This window comes from Orbicella franksi, chromosome 5 (assembly GCF_964199315.1).
Source record: "Orbicella franksi chromosome 5, jaOrbFran1.1, whole genome shotgun sequence".
NCBI classification, from domain to species: Eukaryota; Metazoa; Cnidaria; class Anthozoa; order Scleractinia; family Merulinidae; genus Orbicella; species Orbicella franksi.
This window is the reverse complement of record NC_138149.1, coordinates 22627363-22646265: the sequence shown is the minus strand read 5'-3', so window position 1 is coordinate 22646265 and position 18903 is coordinate 22627363. Positions and strand designations below refer to the sequence as shown.

Here is an 18903-nt window from a genome sequence, read left to right as displayed (position 1 = left end):
GATATCCGAATATATCACGAACTTTTTCCGGTGGAAATAAACCAATGAGAAACCCATAAAAACAAAACGAAACCAGTTCTCGGTACTAAGGATTTCCCGCGTTTCGCGGAAAGCAGCCGGAAGTGTGAACCTCCGAATGGAAGTTTTAATCATTGGGAGAAATCCCAGGTTGTATTTTTAGCTTTTGACAAAGTTTTGAGCATTATTTCTACCTGTGCGTGGGCCGACTACTTCTTACATCTTGTTTTAGCTCGTGGGAGTAAGGACAAACAGACATCGAGTTGTTTCAAATCAGCATTTTCCGCTAAAATTTGCTACAATGGATAAAATTCATAGGGAAGTGTTAGGAAAGATGACATTCAAAATCATGGGAAGGATTTCCAGTCCGAGAGTTTTTTCGGGACATCTTAGGGAGATATTTAGTCTCTCGGACGTAGAAGAAATTGCAGCGAAAGAAGCTCAGAAGGGGGCCATTCATGGAACACAGACTATGCTGAGTATACTGGAAAAGAGAGGACCCAAAGCTTACGGGCTTTTTGTAGAGGTTTTGCGAAGTCCTGACATTCGTCTAGACGATCTAGCAGATGAGCTGGAGGACGAAGAGAGTAAACTGCGAGGGAAGACAGGTATTTCTTCTGTGTCTAATCACTTAGAACGCGATCGAAATCTCAAATTACAGTCACGCCATGTTTAATTGTTAGTTTGGCCTGCAGAAGATTTCCTTCATTTTCACAGACTTCCAGCTCCTATCCACAAAAATGACGCGATTCCTATCAAAATATATTTAGACAATTTCCTAAATGTTATGAAAGCAATTGTGCCAAAGTAGTATAACTATAGTGAACCCTGGTGGTTTCCATAGATATATGATTATTCATGGTTCATATACCCTCCCCACAATTTGAATCAAATTCCCCAGCAGGCGGAGGGGGGGAGCACTGTGACCAAAGGAACGTTGTACATCTAGGGCCACAGTATGACCTTTATAAACATAAAAACCAGTAACAATTCGTCCAGAGCTAAAAATATACCTAGAGGGTCTTAAAACCCCAGTTCGCCGCTTATGACATTCAACCCAGCCTTATAAGGTTGGTCAGAGGCCACAGAGTATGCATGTCTCTACCAAGCAGAACTTGTGATGTACCAAACTGGATGAAGAAGAAGACACTTTATTTATGTGTCATTAGAGGATCTAGCTCCTGAGTGACAAGGAGCTAATTTGGGACACAGTATATTAAAAATGAAAATTCAGAATATATGCTATTAATAAGAATTACCTAAAATATACTAATTAAAACTTCAGTAATTTAAAATATAGTAAGACATTAAAATACAATGTAAAAAGGATGATATATTGTTTTTACATTTTCTGTTCTGGTAGAGCCACCGATGCGAAGGGCACAAAGTCTTCCAACATCTGCTGAACCTGTGGAACCATATGGTGATGCAGAGGCCTGTTCCCCACCCCCTCCATATTCAGCACCAGCTGTGCAAAGCTACAATGCAGGAAATGGCTATGGAAGATTCAACAACAGTCATGGACAAGGGTCTAGGAACATTTATAAACAGCCCTCAATTCCAGAAATGAGCAATCAAGATAATCCAGAGGTGCTCCTCACTGAGGGTAAAGCAAAGTTAATTCTTACAAGCCCATTGAGAATTAATCAGGTTTTGACAACTGTTGGCGGCTAAGTTAATAGAGTTCACCAATATAGTGACAGCTGCTAAAAAAGATCCAACAGATATACAGTGGACACCTAACCACTGAGCTTTAGAAGGCTTGAGGGAGTTACAAATACAAGACAGAATAATGTTTACACAGATGCACTAATTTCACGGTGGCCATGACAATGAAACAGATGTAGCTCCACTCCCCCCTCCCCTCCCTCCTGTAATCAGTGTTGTTTGTAAAATGTTGTTTCTGTGAAACCATTTTTTAGCCCAGAGAGGGCAACAACAAGCAAGGGGAGAAGCAAGAGGATGTAATTTATCCTATATTACGAAAGTTAAAGAGAATTTACATTTGTTTCAACAGGTTTTGTCCTGAATATTGTTAGTCAAAACTAAGATAAAATAATATCTTAGTTTTTCTTTGCCAGCTAGAACATTTGTATAGTGAAAAACTATGACTGGTCAAGTCTAGAAAGTGCTGCCCAAAGCCTGGGAGCATTTGCAAGTCCAAGGTCACAGTTTTTTCATTATAAAGACCAACCCTCAGCCGGTAAAGAATTTATTTCTTTTTTCCTCTCTCTCAATTCACGTTTGTAATGGTTGATCTTTTCCACACATAACACGTGTACATTACTGTGACTGTGTGCATGGATAGGAAAATCTGGATCATATTAAGAACCAACCTGGTTGTTTTGGCCTTATTGAAATGCTTAATTAGGGACACCTTCCTCACGTGCCATTGTCTCTTGGCACTTGCATCAGGTTTCTCCCTGATCATATCAAGTTTAGCATCATCTCAAAGGTCATTGGCAGTCTATTCTCGCTAGTTTTACCCTCCCTACTGGTTCCCTAGTTTCCATTCATTGCCTTGGTTCTCATTAAATTGTGTTTTTGCCCCAAACTTGTGCGTCTTTTTTATGTCTACTAATTATATTACAAGATTCATTACCCTTTATGGGTCAGAGAGGATTAACATGATATTTTCACTTTGTGCTTCTTTTCACCATAAATTCAGGCACTCTTATCAGGGACATTCCCTACCGTCTGCGCAACAAGATTGAGATGCTGTTAGATCCACCAGATGCAAATCATCATGACTGGCGGGGAATGGCATCTGTCATGGACCTGAATACTGAAGAAGTAAGACAACTGGAGAATGCCCGAGAAAATGGGAAAATGAAAGGACTTGTTGAAAGGATGATACAAAGACACAAGACTGTTAATGATCTCTTGGGGTGGTTGAAGCATCCTGATGTACAGAGATTGGACGTGATAGATGAAATAAAAAAGGAGAGTCATCGCATTTCCGAGCTGATGATAGAAGATAATGAAAGCTCTGAAGAACAGGAATCAGGTTTGCTTCTTTTTGTTGTCTGTTTTAATAGGCTATTTTGACCTGTTTAAAGTTATGCCATAAAATAAATAAATAAATAAAAATAAATAGATAACGATATCTAGACAGGAAGCCACATCAGCCTTAGCTGGTTTTCATGCAGGTCCTCCATCCTGGTCAAATTGGAATTTGGAGATGTTGGTTTTTGTGGAAGGGAGGAAAACTGGAGAACAGAGAAAAAACCCTTGGAGCAAGGCGAGGACCAATAACAAACTCAACCTGCATTTGGCACCAGGCCGTAATCGAACCCAGGCCACATTGATGGGAGGCGAGCACTCTCATTAGTGCGCCATCCCTGTTCCCCATCTTCATAGTGATATCTGTTTTTACTGAATATCAATTTTCAAAACATTCTATCATGAATTGACAAACTAATTACAGTCTATGAAACCTGTGTTAAGCTGACCCCATGTTAAGCAGACACCCTCTATTAAGTGGACACCACCTTGAGTCCCTGAATTTTCTTCCCATATTTGCTGTAAAATAAACCTGCATTCAGTGGACACCTCTGTTAAGGTGGCTCAAAACAGTTTCCAACACTTAAATTTTGATGGGTCATTATAACCACTCTTTCTCACTTGATGCTATAATCATGGAATCAAAAAACTGCGCAATCATTGGTGAACAAGTTGTTATCATTTTTGTGACACAGTAGGTTACCATAGCAACAGTATGACAAAAAAAACTCTGTACATGGGGTTCAGAGCCACCTTAAATTTTCGAAAAATTTAAGGGTCCATATGGAACAGCATTTTCCAGAATTTCCGGAAAAGAGGACAGGACAACCTCACAAGGTTTCAGAAATTAATTACCAGAAATTTGCATTCCATTTGATTTTCCTTGCATAATTTTTGGATTTTTTGGTTGTCATGGCTCAATCCTCAAAAATCCAACTGAGTCAGAAGGTATATATCATGCCACATAACCCTCCCTCCCCACCCCTCTCCCAAACACACCTATTAAGGCATGATTCCCTCTGTGCAAAAATGAGGTTTTCATTGAATATGCCACCCATTATTCCTCAGCTGTCGAAATAATAGTAATTTGAGCACCTTTTTCTCCAGTTGCTACAGCAGTGGTGTCTTCAGCTGAAGAAACCAGCAGCCCAGAAACAAAATCCAAGTCAATGAGAATTCCACAACAAGAATGCAGTCAAGATCCTCAGAAAATTGATAGAAAGCCAGATGCTCGCGTCCCCAGTCAGGTAGAATCTGATGACGATCCAAAAGCAATTGGAGGACAAACAAAGCTTCATGCGGAACAAGACTTGAGTGTAACAAGTCAGATGGATGATCTAGATATTGACAGCAAACCAGATTATCGGAAGCCCAGCCAGGAGGAGGGGAGTAGCAGCATTGCTGCTAATGATGACGATGTGTTTGACTCCACAGGTATATTATTGACACTGACAGTGAGTTCAAAAATTGAAACTCCGGTTGGTGTTCTGTATTGATAATTTGTCCTGATCCCAAGCTTAACTTGGGATTGTAAAGGTAGTTTTTCCTGAAAGTCTTTCTCTTTTTTGTCTTCCATACTTATCACTTCCTTCACTGTTTATCCATTATTTGATAACTCTTTTAATAACATATATTGTCCAATGTTGTTGATCTAGTATAGTAAAATTAGGTTCGCATTAGCTTTGTTTCATTATTATAGGCTAATAGCATCAGAACTATCTATTAGGCATGTATTTAGAGATGATATTAGAATGTGACCTTGAGATCTCTCAGGGCTAATTATTTTTTAAGTCAACAGATGGTATCCAGTGGCAGATCCAGACCTTGAGCTAAGGTTGGGGGGGGGGGGGGATTGTTTTGCTTGCCCTACTGGCTTTTCTCTCTTCCATGATTTCTTCTTTTTTTACCCAAAATAAGGGGTAGATCCACCACTGGTATCTGTGTAGCGACTAAGAGCCTTAAGTGGCTAATTTCCAGATAAGCTAGGGTTGCAGGAACCAGCATGGGAAAAAAAATTGCAGACAACAGAGAATTGGGATCATGTGTACTAAAGGCATCCGCAGTCAGGTGTCGATTGATATCCTTGATCGGTACCCTCAATAGACTCTTGATCAACACTCGATCAGTACTCGATCAACACCTCAGAAATCACCCGAAATGTCGATCAAGACTTGATCGACATTTTGGTTGAGAGTCAACTAATTTTTGCAGAGATGCTACTGAGTGTTGATCAATATATATGAGTCAGTTGACACTCAGCTGACTGTCGATATACTGTCAATTGAGTGTTGATTGAGTGTCGATCAAGACATTGATCAAGTCGACTGAGTGTCAGCCGAGTATCAGTTGAGATGTCCGTCAAGTGTCAATTAAGATGTTGATCAAGTTTTGATCTAGATGTCAATCAACACTTGACCGCCGATGCCTTTAGTACACATGATCCAAGAGATGTTCTTTGGTCATTCATATCAGCATTACCGGCATATAAAAATGGAGTATCGAAGAGAAAACAGCAATCAAAGAAATCCTTCAACAGAGTGAGATGATTGAATGAGGAATTAAAGAAGTCAAGTTAAATGCGCAAACAGTTATTTTGACTAGCATAAGTGTACCTCTGACCATATTCTGGGTCAGTGATTTAACTGTAATGTCTGTTTAATTAACAGATTATGTGAAAAAGCAATTCCATGCGCTTTTAATCAGCTGCAGTACTGGAAATGACAAAGAGGACAAAAAACATGACATTGAACTGAGAAATTTGGAAGAGGAGCTTGAAGACTCCTGGGATGTAGGCAAGTGTAATCTCATTAGACTGTCACAGAAAAACATAAAATAAATTAATGATCTAATTATGTGTATAATGAAGGTTGTCACTTTTCATTATATTTGCATAGGAACATCAGGGAAAATATCAGATTTAGGTTTGACTAAGCCACAGGTTTCAGTAATCATTATGCAAATTCATTCCTGTTACATCCTGGTATGATTTGCAAGATTGTCCTCATATATGGGCTAATATACTGGCATCTAGGCAAATCGCCTGCCCCATTACCTTGATATGGGTACAGATGGTACCGTACTCACATTAATTTCATGCTAGTGCTAGAAAGTAGCACACAGCTACATGTATATCCATACCATTGAGGCTCAACCTATCCCACTGCTTGGGCATTGGCATATCATGACCAAGTACCCATACAAGTGCATCAAGACTTGGGAGCCCACCGGTAACTGGTGAGGGTGGGCATCCACACTTAAATGTAGGCCACCCATGCCATTGTTTGGACTTTGCACTTACATTTCACCACCAGTGCAAGTCATTAAGCACTTAATTAATGACTGGCCCCAAGGGAAATGGTGAGTTTTGTTTCTCAAGACCCTCAATGTTCACTGAGGCAAAGCCTTGAGTAACATTGAAGTTGAGGGGAAACAATAACTCATTGTTTCCATTAGGGCCAGTCATGAAGTGTTTGGTTATACCTTCCAACTCAAAGAAAAAATGGGAAAAAACTGTGAAAAAATGATTTACTTGATGCCACCTGGCATAACAAAATCGCCCTGGTTTCAAGGTGCACGACCTGATCACACTTGAGTCACAAGTTCAAGTTGTAATGTTTCGCTAGGGAGTTAGTGAGTTTTGTTTGTTCTAGGAAGTTAGTGAGTTTTGAACCACAACATGTGACATGTTCTTCTCCAATCAAAAAACATATTTGAGTTGGGAGGTGTAACAAAATTAGTTCATGCCTTTGTAATTGACAGGAATGAGCACACATAGGTGCTTGGACTCTTAATGTCTTATAACCTGTAATGCCACTGGTTGGGCAAGGATCGGTCTTGAGCAAATTAAGACTTGACACCCATACCAGTACTGCTGGCCTGTGTGTGGAGTGCATCCACACGTGGGATACCCATGCCAACAAATAATTATCAACAAAATAATTATCGTAAGTTGGTACTCATTGTTACTGCAGTTGAATAGTGTATGCACATTTTAAATTTTGCAGTGAAACGCCAAGCCAAGTGCAAAGTGTCAAATTTGATCCAAACTGTGCACTCATTTTTGATGAATCCTGGAGAGTCTGGAAAAATTGTCTCCTTTGTTTACCTGGCAGGTCCTACAGTGCAGGTAAGAATAATTTATTATCAAATTGGGACTCCACATTTAGCTAACATTTGCTTGAAATATATCTGACTGATTGAGTGTGGAGTGGTAAACAGTAAAAAGTTCCAGAAATGATATACATGTAATATTGTTAATAGTAACTGGACCAAGTGGAGTGCAATTCAGGGTTTAATCATGAAAGTTAAATTTCAAAATCGGAGAAGCGTGCACTGCGAGGCCAATTTCGAAGTACAAGGTTAGCATGATTACTCTCTGAATTGTAAAACACAAGATTCAATTACTAATTAATCGTATCAATAAAAAAATTGGAGTTTGGAAAAGTCTTTTTAGAATTACTGAGCATAAAAGTCAGTAATGCTGTCCAAATGTTTTAAAATTAAAAACCATAAGATGCATTAACAGGGATTAGCCATTAAAGCATACTAGGTAGTTGACATGCAAATTGCATATAAGTATCCAATTACAAAAAGTTGGAATTGGAAACCTGTAGTTGGACACCCATGTGATTGTGCAATGATTTCATGACAAAAACAGTTCTAGACACGATTAGTATAATATTGTAATCGTTGGATGGTGCTTCTCTTGCAGATAAATGGTGAGAATTACCTGCTTCCATCTGACCTCAAGAGTCCTTCTTCTCGAGCTGATCTCATGCACAGTTCCTTGAACATCAACTGGCTAGTGAAACAGCTGTGTGAAAATTATGTTCGTACTACATTTCTGATCTTTGAATAATCACCTAGTTCATATTTATTAGTAGTAGTCAGAGTGGGACCCCAATTTCTCTATCCCTTGATTTTTCAAACCTCTGAAAATCTAGTCAAGATGACTAAAAGTTGTTTCCCTACCCAGGTCAAACACAGTTTTACCCCAAGTTATCGAAATACCGAATTTTCAAACCAGTCTTCATTTCCCTCTGGAGATTCGAAAAATCATCCTCCCTTACTTTTTTATTTTTTTCATTTTTTCTATGCGACTTTATTTACAGCATTAACACTTACACTACACACAGCACTTCTGTTATACTTACAGATATACTTACGCTATACATATACTTACTTCTCACACTACTTATACTTAATGCACTACATGCAATGCATCCTCCCTTACAACAACACCTCTCAGTGTTATAATAAGTATTATAATTAAGGGTAGCAAAGAGATGGCCATCACTTTTGGGGCTTAATGTTTCTGAGAAGTACTTCCTTCTCAGTTGTAAACAACACATACCTTACCTTGCATTCACTGTTTGTTTGTTTTCCAGATGCAAGTAGTAATTGTAGATGGGGCTCATGAGAATAGTGTGAAAGACCTTAACTTGAATGGCGTTCTCCAAGGATTGGCCCCAATTCAGCCACCCCCAAATGGAATCATTGCTTTTCCATGTCCTCCAGGAACTATCCGTCCAGAGCAAGAAAGACTGTAAGTATCATGTATGAATATATCAGCAGTTAATATACTTCATGACACAGTGCAGTCTTTACATCACCAAATATGAATGAAACTGCATGTTAGTGAAACATTTTGATTGCCTGGCCTCGCATTTTCTTGTTTATTAACTTGGCTTTTGCTTATTCCTGCTTTTGATCGAATTAATACACGAAGCTGCCAATTTTTCTTATTTTTTGATTTGTTGCCATTACTTTTTCTCGCTGGTTTCACTTTTTAGTTGATTGCTCTAACTTCTTATTGATGATAAACTGTGATCTCAATTTGATTGAAAAGATTCAATTGATGTACATAGTTTTAAGAGCTTTTTACCTTGTAATCTTTTCAGTAGTTTATTAGCTGTATATCAAAGATGTTTAAGTGGCTGGATCTGCTTGCTACTTTTAACAATAGGTGAAACAGAAAGAAGGCTTCTTCTTTCCAACTGCTTGAATTGGAAAATTTACTGCGATGATCATTCTTCACTTTCATCTACAACCGCAGTTCAAATGTGAATTATTTCATATATACTTTACATCAGAAACAAAACTGACACCAATATATTTCATGAATTAAAGTAATCATAAGTGTTCAAGTGGAAAGCTCTTTAAATGGAGAGCATATATTCTAAGAACATATAACATATCACTTTTATTATTAGAATGTTAATTGGAAAACAAACCTCTCTTGGCACATTTTATGTATTGGGCCTTCTATTTTATTTCTTAGAGCCTATGTAAAAAGTGTGGTGAAAAACTTGAAGGAGGAGTCAAACATGATGTTAGCTGATCTTTTTGAGAAAGTGCGAGTAGATTTGGCAAGTCAGTCTGTCAGCTCTCCTGTGGAATTTTCTCGCACCACATCTCCACTACCAATCTGTGTCAATCCAGAGGATATGCAAGGTCAGTGAGTTATTCTGCAAGAGAAAAGATTCTGAATTTTACTAATCCGTTCCTACATGATCAATGCCTTATTGTACATTATGATTACATGTCTAGTTGGTGGTGCAGTAACCTGATAGTTAAACCATCTGATCCTATGAGACATCCTTTAGGCTCATCATGCTCTCAAGGAGTGCATATGACAAGCAGGCTATTTAAAACACGAAATGGCAAAATGACGAAATGGTACCCCATACTATGGTTAGCCTGAATAGCACTCGAGTTAGCCTAAATATCACTGACTCGTCAGTTGTTAGCTCTCAATAATTGTAAGCGTCAACCCTTACAGGCACCTGTATCCCACATTGACTCTTGCCCGTAGCACCATTTCGTCATGTTGCCATTTTGTGTCTTAAACATGCCCTGGCATGCTCAGCCATAAGAACATCTGCATAATAAACTACTGGTTGGCAGCACATCCCCATGCTCACATCCTGCCTTCTTTTTTTTTTTTCTCATTCTAAATCTGTAGGTCTTCATGTGGATTCCTCTGAAGGAACAACTTACCATGCAATAATAGTTGCAAACGCCAATTATGAGGGACGCACCGTTGACACAAAGCAGTGCATCAAGGACCGAGAACAACTTCGAATGGCACTGTTAAAAAATGGATGGAAATGTGGTATGTTTTAAAGGAAAATTGTACTCACCTCCGTAGTTAACTATTTGGTATTTAGCTGTCAGTGGAGTTCAGGCCCCGGTTGTTTGAAGGTTGGATAACCCTATCCACCAGATAAATCGCCATCTAGCGGATAAGTGTTAACAAAACAAACCATGCTATTAACTGGATAGTGATTTATCTGGTGGATAGCATTATCCATCCTTCAAACAATTGGGGCTTGGCCATTTGTTAGATGGTTGTTGGCCAAATGCTGACTGACATGTTAAAGCAAAGTTCTAATGACTTTCATCATCATCAACTCCACTCATCTTGCAACTAAGGTTATGCCTCCAGTTTCTGGGGGGAGGAGACTTTGAGCCTAAAAATGGAAATGAGAGTGTTTTTTAATTGTTATCTCAAATGCATGCTAAAGGATACTTTGACAGCTAAAATAGTGGTGTTTTGTCCTGAGCACTCTAAGTGAGACCAAAATCCTTGATTTAAACCCTCAAGCGAGATGAGTAGCATCCCCGACCTTTTCATATGGAGTCTTCCCCCCCCCCCCCCTCCGGGTCATTAGCTCTGTGCCCAATACCCCAACCTGGAGGACCAGGAGATCACTCTTTGTCTGGTGTCTACCCTTCGACATGGGTGACCTTATGAGAAGTGCAAAACTCCTGTTGACATAGCTCTAAGAGTTGTCATAAAGACATGCACCCTGCCCCACCACAATGAGTGACCCCATTCAGAGCAGTTAAGTGACTTTAGTACCCATTAAACTTCATGTATAAGTTGGTCATCAAGATTTAGTGGAAATAAGCAGTGAATCAATGCTTATTTCCAAGTAATGGAAAATTAACCTTAGCTTCAACTAAAAATACAATTACAATTTATTACACATGTTAGAAAACGTGAAATAGGCGAAAAATATGAAACTTGGAGCGGAAACTATTCTGTCCATTTTATATAAAGGCTTGTTAAATCAATGTTCTTGATGGAAATGTATTTTGATAATTAGGTCAACTTCTATTCTCTCCTTACAAAACATTGCTAAGTAGGTAGGTAATGAAAGTGAGCAAAATGATCAACTATGATTTGTAGTCTTGATGGACGCTAAATTCTCAGAACTTATATAGAGGAAATAAATTATCAACAAGTTAGGAGAGGTATCATTTTGAGCTGAGTCTGAATCAAGCCTCATTTCTTCTTACTTTCTATCTTAACAGAGCTAGAGGCTTGTGATAAACCAGCAAAAGTTATCATTGAAGAGCTGAGGAAGGCTATAAACAAGTTGGCTGATGACCAGAAAAGAGTTGTGATGGTCTATTTCATGGGCTATACTAAAATGGTATGTTTTTCGTAACATGGACATTCGCGCAATGCCCCCCCCCCCTCCCCCCACATTTGAGCAAGTAACAATTGAAATGCGACTCGTTTTATCATTTATGTCAAATCTTAATGAAAATTCCCATGTTTGATTCTGTTTCATTTAGGTTCCTATATCGTCAGGAGCAAATAAAATAAAACAATATAAAACAACGTGTACCAACTTACGTGGACTTGGCCGGCTCGACCCAATTTAGATATTTTCAGCGCGTTTTTGGTCCTCCACAAGCAAAGTACCAGCTTTATCTCAGTTGAAATGAATTCGCTTATTGCCGAGGAAATCTTTTAAAGCCAATATTTAAGGTGCTGAACTCACCTTAGCTACAAATTTTAAAACGAAGCGAAGAGGACATTACTACTCATTCTCAGTCGAAATTCGCGCGAGTCTGTCTGATCACGTGCTCAACTTCGAGCTGACTTGTCCCCAGTCTTCTTCATACATCGCACGGCCCGGGCGCGATGTGGGAGCGCAAGCTGAGGTAAAGAGCTGGGAAAGAGGGGAATACTTGCCCCTTCCCATCACCCCTCGCGCTTCTCACCTTGCTGAGACTGGACGGCTTATTTCTTTTGATAAATACAACTATCATGCTTTGTATCATTGGCTGCGTTTCCTTTGGGAAGAACCCGATCAGGATCTGTAATCGAAGATTACTCGGACCATGGTACATCAGAGGAACCGATCAATCCTTGTCCAGCGGGAATTTATCGATTACCGTTGACATGCCATGAGCCGAATGCTCTTCGATCATAAATGTTGTTCCGGATCTTCCCCGAAGGAACGCTAAAGCTGAGCTTGTATAATCTGAGATTATGCGTTCTTTTTTCGCCGCCGCGGAGCAAAGAACTCCTTAATGCATGTCAAGGTTTGTTTTGCTTGTAAGGTAGTAAATAAAGTCAGTGCTGTTAGTTCTCTGACTAGCGGAAGTGCTCGGTTTTTTCAGTCTTGAACTTACTTGTATGCAGTAGGTGAACTGTATGCAGTTGGCGATTGAGACCCAATAACTTCCAATCTTTTGTTACAGAAACGCATTTATGCAATGCATTTTCTTTCTTTTTATTTTTGTCAGATAATGGACATTAACTATTTCTTTGGAAGTGATTTCACGGCTTTTGCAGCTGAACCTCTCCGCTCGAGTGTACCCCTTCAGTGGGCGTTGGATCTCATGTGTGAAAAACTGATTGGTGTAAGTAATTTCCTTTAGTTGTTGTTGTTTCTTTGAAAGATCCGGCTTTCAAGATCCTCGCTCCTTATCTACTTATACCGTTTGTTTTTTCTCACTTGTGCTGGTATATCCTCCCTACGTTGCTGTTATTTGAGTGGACGAGGAATTCCGTAACCTAGGAACTGGTGCTCATTTTATAGCATCACGCGCGCGAGCGACAAACCCACAAGAGAACGTGTAAACACCGCTCGCACGTGTTTGTTAAAACGTGAGCTAGCTCGTGTGGTAGGAATTTTGCCCCAGAACGATCGAGAAGTTTGTGTAGTCGTACCAGATTAGTTAGCCTGAGTAGCAGGCGTAAAACAGGGGATCTGGAGAGGAAGAGGGAGAGCAGGGATAGAAGGAGGGACTGTGGAAGAGAGGAGGTTCCTTCATCCTTCCCCTTCTTGCGTTTTTTTGCCTTCCTACTCCTTCCCTGTACGCCTGCAACGTAGACTAAGATTGGTAAGTTCATGGAAACGATCCCTTGTACGAAGGAGTTGAATGGTACACAGAAAAGCTTGATTTGAAGGTATCAGTGTTGCACATTTTCTGCGCGGTCTCCCCAAAGCGCAGATTTAACACCTCCCGTCCTGGGTGGAGGAGGGAAAGTTCTCGTATCGGAGTGCACGACGTCAGACATGACAATATATTTTCTTTTGCAGAAAAAGATTTTGATAGTCGATGATCTGAATACATCCAGTACAGAAGGCCTGGCGGAAATGAGTGCACCGCTGGACGTCATGATTAGCTTACCCAAAGGAGCCCGAAGCGACCCTAATTCCAGGTTCGTGAATTTCATTGGAAAATGAGGCTGAAACAGGACTGAGACAGACTGAAACAGGACTGAGACAGACTGAAACAGGACTTAACAGGACGAAAATGACTAAAACAGGACTGAGAAAGCACTGAAACAGGTCTGAAAATGACTAAACCAGGACTGAAACAGGACTGAAACTATGTGCAGTGCATGTTTTCATATTCATGATCAATTGTGATATGACCTATCAAGGTAGATGAAAAATATCAGATAAATGTTAGAGAAAGGTCAATTCCAGCCTCACACACCATGCTTTTTTTCGTGTGAAAGAGCTGTAAAGTTATGTGGTTTAATCCAATGAATAATCTGAAAACATGTGCTGGGAACGCAGACTTTTGCAGCCCGATGATGAGCTTCACCGAAAATACGTTCATCAAAAACCCTCTTGAACAATAAGTTCTACTATTTTCGGTTTTCAGTTTTGTACTTATTTACTTTAGCTTAACTTGGTTGTTGTTCCGTCTTTCATCTTTTTTAAAGTCGAAGTAACTGGCTCCGTATTACAGTCAATCCAAGTGAAGCGTACCCCTCAAGATTACATTAATGAATTGATTATTTGAATATTGAACCCGCTAGTCCTTTCAAGAATACAATAATGAGCTGATTATTGGAAAATTGAGCCCACTAGTCGTTCCAAGAATACGGCTAATGGGTTTAATGTTCAAAAAAATCAATTTAATATTGATTTTTGAAATGACAAGCGAGTTCAATATTCAAATAATCAATTCATTAATGTAATCTTGAGGGGTACGCTTCACTTGGTTTGAATGTAAAACGTGATTTCTATTTTCTGTCTTACAAAATGTCTTGACACCACCTTGCTGGCACTTAGGGACGTAATTTCAGTCTTGTAATGCACTTGCGGAACATCGAACAAAATCGAACAAAATCAATAACAGAATCCTTAACTATGATAAAGACATCAATGATCATCGCAGTTGTATACTCATTTTAGCAGCTGAGAAATCATAAAGCCTGAAAACAATTCACTGCACCCGTATCGCAGAGGTTATGGGCTTGAATCCCGATCAGGCCTAAATTTTTTTCAGGCTTTAATTTCACAGCTGCTTAAGTTGCGTATATAACTGCGTTGATCATTGATGTCTTCATATCTTTCTCCGCAATTCAAATATATGATCTTTCGTATTTTCATTTGCGAAATTCATAACTCTTCATTACATCCAAGGTACTTTAAAGATCGCGATAATGGTTTTAATATTTTGTTTTCTTTCTTTCTTTCCATTCAGCAGCAGGCAGCGTGAAGCAAGTTTTACAAGTAACTTTGCTCGTCTGCTGGAAGCTAAAGCCGGCCAGTTGCCTTTGAAGGAGATGGTAAAAAGAGCTGCTCGTGCGTCATTCGACCAACACCGCCTCAGTTCAAACTTATACCATCCAAAATAAGGCAATTCCCGTTAAATAGCATCATAAAAAAGAGTACTTTAGCTTTAAAAGCAATATTTATATTACACCAAATTAAGTACAATATGGAACAAGTTTCGAATGTCTTCCAATTTACATCGCGTCTTCGCTCTGACCAATCAGAGAGGAGCAACTTAGAACCCGCGTTCTTTTTTTTGCTGGCTAGTAGTAGTAGTAGTAGTAGTAGAAGGGCTTTATTTAAGTGTCGAGGTGTTTCAGTAGCTTTTGACAAACTAATTGGGGACACTAATAAAATCTTAAGTGGATACATTAAAATTAAGACATTTACACATACACAAGTAGAAAAATCTAAAAGGTAAAAAAATCTAGCTAATTATTACACGTGCATGCTAATTGAGGACACAAACAGAATAAAAAAATAGGGTATTTACACAAATACAGGTAAAAAGATCTAAAATCTTTTAAGATCTAAAATCTAAGATCTAAGAAAGATCTAGGCTGATGTTGACTAAACCTCTTGTTTAGTTTTCCGTTGGAGACGATCGATTTTTGTGTGTTTATCCCAGGGTGACCAGCTAGTTAAACATGTAAATCAAATATAGGCTCAATTTCCGCTGCTCCCTCGGGTCGGGGTAAGCGCGGGCTCATTTCCCGAAACAGCGGCTCTTAGTCAACCTACATGAAACTGCAGGACTTTTATTGCATAAATGCCAATATGTTGCAGTTTTATTCTGTGGAGGACTGATATTTTAGCCACAAGCATTACTGACCAAAACAGATGACGTGTCCCGAGGGCAACAATTTTGCGTAAAAACTTTCGGTGTGCTAACAGACAACTAAAAATAACTGAAAGTTTTCTACATGAACTGATCAACTCTGCTCTTTCGCTATCGACTTAATTACTTTATCTTTTTAGTGGGAAGCGTCAATGTTGGATTTATGAGCGTTTGTTTGTTACATAGGACGGTATATTTTATGTGACTAGCTTTTGAATTAGCAGACAAAGGGAATATGACATTAGTTGTTCCTAGTCCTATTTAAATGAAAAGGAAAACTTTTATTTCCTCACGTTAAAACGTACTTAAGCTAATATATTCTAGGTCGATTTTTAGCACCAAATATTGAAATTTCGGAAACTCGTACCATGAGAATAAACGTTTTTCTTTATCGCAAACTGCAGTTACATATTGCAGAGTTGTGGGGTGTCCTCTTCGTATTGACCGATCTGATCAAATTCAATCCCAGGCTCTCTTTCCCAGTCCTCCCTTGGTCGACGACAATGGTACATCCTCGTACCCAGAGCTACTTTTCCCTCTTAGCTGGTGTGGCATGGCACGAAGGAAAGGTGACTATGGAAACAATCAAATTAGTTGTCTCCAGATCCGGCTGTTGGGAGGAGAAGACGACGTAATATATCAAACACGAGAGACAGTGTCTCATGTAATATATAAAACAAAGATCGTGTTTGACAACATTTCCAAACACCGAGAAGAGAGTTGAAAATGCGACGCGTAGCGGAGTATTTTTGACGAACTTCGAGGTGTTTGGAAATGTGGTCAAACAATGTCTTGAGTGTTTGATATATCTTCTCAATCGAAACTAAAACCAAGGAGAAAACGGAGAAATGAAATCGTAGAAATTTATGCCAATTAAGATCAGATATCCAAACACAGTCACGGTTATGATTTCCTTTGTTTAAACTTAATGAATTATTAATGGTTTGAGAAAGGGATATCCAAACACCGAGAAGAGAGTTGAAAATACGACGCGCAGCGGAGTATTTTTGACGAAATTCGAGGTGTTTGGATAGCCGATGAAACACTCTCTCGAGTGTTTGATATATCTTCTCAATCGAAACTAAAAGCAAGGAGTAAACGGAGAAGTAAATTTGCCACGGTTGTGATTTTCTTTGTTTTAACTTGATGAATTATTGATGAGTTTGGTGAGAAAGAAACAGGAAAAGGAGAGATCGACGGCCTGGGATAACGGTTGTAAAAGACATTGATATACAGTAGAGGCTCTATTAGGGGTTTACGGGAAACGTGATAACAGGACACAGGATATTTGGAGGAAAACTTCAATGGGATATTATATTTAGAGCAGATATCCTGGGATATGGAGTAGGAAAACTGGTTAAGATGTTTGAATTGTTAAGGTAACGGGATACGGGAAATTTTGTCCAAAAATTAACGGGATATTGTATACTCAGACCCGCTTCCCCTTAGTGGGGCCTCACAATAGTATCCGGAAATTCTTGCTTACAATTCACATGATCCTTATAGACATTAGGCCCCAGTTGGATGGAAAGATGAATGACACTTTCCGCTGGATCAGACATGCTATCCAGTTGGAACATTGTAACAAAACAGATCAGAGTTCAATACGACTCTCCATTTTGCTTCCCACTCATTGGTTCAAACCTGTCCTCCATTACCCTGAATGCGTGTCCGCTGTCAGGATGATTCCGCAGTAACACGTGTGGCTCAATATGTAGAGGAAACAGTATCGAACTTCGATTTTCTCCACCTTATTTTAGACCTGAGCCAGAAAAATTTGATAAATTCGAAAATTGAGAAATTCGGCCCCTGGAAATTGAGAATTAAAAATTCGAAAAAAAAAATCGATATTCGCAAGCATTTGAGATTTCTAATGTTAATTTAATCCACTTCTCAAGAAATAAATAGCGACAAAGAATTATACCTAACTTACCTGCTAACTAGTACGCACAAATCACACTCTTTACAGACTATAATGCATATAGTAGAAGTCTGTAACCTATTTCAAATCAATAAGGCTCAAAAACCATTTACTCTGGTGCTACATATGCCTTTTTAGTTCATATACTAGTAATAACCAAAGGTTAGGCAGTGCGGGTGAGATGGATGGAAGGAATTGAAAGATTAATAAAAATTTTATCAGACGTGATATAATAGCCATACATTGATGTAGTTGAATCAGCATCTGGTATGCGTCAAGGTTATCTATAAGCCAGTTTTGATGTGATACAACCCTAACTTGGCAGGGAGACTATTTAGTTCATATAAAAGAGATCTACCTCCTCTACGCTGACGTGGCCCCTAGAAATAGTTTCAGCAGGACACAGGGAACCCTCACATCCGTTTAGAACATGAATAAAAGATGAACCTACCTTTATCGCGCGTGTTTTGTGTTTTGTGGCGGCCATTTTGAATTTTTCATACGCGCGCGGTGTGTTAGTGCGAGGTCTGGAACCGAAATTACGGAAAATCGCTCGGAGTCTGCTCGGAGCTCTAAGAAAATGACAACTTGTCACTTTATTATCCTCGCTGAGCGATCGGCTACCTCCGAAAATTTGCGAATTTTCCCGCCCGTCCCAGACTTCCGTAATTTCGGTTCCAGACCTCGCACTAGCACTCCGCGCGCGTACTAAAAATTTAAAATGGTCGCCACAAAACACAAAACACGCGCGATAAAGGTGAGGGCTCCCTGTGGCAGGAGTTTATTTGACCCTATTGGGTTCCTCTGCTTTCACAACCTCGTTCCCAGGGCTTTTCCCTTGAAGTATCACGGGATCGTGGAAACGAGGTTGCTGGCCTCTGGGGGACCCAGGGGCAGCTAGGGCCTCTCCCGCTCTTGATTTAAACTTTCGCCCAAAAATATCGCATCGTCCCGACTAGCTGCCCCTGGGTCTCCGAGGATGCTGGGTAACGAGATTGAACCCAAGCCCCACATAAGCATACCCTTGAAAGGCCTTTTAAACTAGCCTGCAGTACAAGCGATTTAGTGTCACTTATGTGAAGTGACACGTCTCTAGCCGAGGCCTAGTCATTCTAATGGCTCCACAAAACCCCTCCAAGAAAAATTCATCTGCCTCGAAAGAACCCCCTTTCTCAACAAATGATCGATTCGCAGGCGTGATTGATGTAAGTCAGAACCTTACATCTTGATTCAAATATAGAATTCTGAAATGCCTTTAAGAGAAAATTTCCCTCCCGTGATGCTATAGAGAAATCACATGTAGA

At 39.6% G+C, this 18903-nt stretch overlaps 1 protein-coding gene across 2 annotated transcripts; it reads left to right on the top strand.

Annotated features, from left to right (window-relative positions):
- Positions 1-6: 6 nt before the first annotated feature.
- LOC145487086 (uncharacterized) lies at positions 7-17485 on the top strand. 2 transcript variants are annotated; one of them, XM_081465808.1, is made up of 14 exons: positions 7-626; positions 1382-1624; positions 2687-3025; positions 4129-4455; positions 5688-5813; positions 7026-7147; positions 7733-7849; positions 8409-8566; positions 9302-9474; positions 9986-10135; positions 11341-11462; positions 12568-12684; positions 13368-13489; positions 14773-17485. In XM_081465808.1, the coding sequence occupies exons 1-14, from the start codon at positions 320-322 to the stop codon at positions 14921-14923; spliced, it is 2574 nt and encodes an 857-aa protein (XP_081321934.1). In that variant the 5' UTR covers positions 7-319; the 3' UTR covers positions 14924-17485. The 2 variants fall into 2 exon arrangements, with proteins under 2 accessions (XP_081321934.1, XP_081321933.1); XM_081465807.1 differs by having other exon boundaries at positions 14770-17485.
- Positions 17486-18903: the final 1418 nt, after the last annotated feature.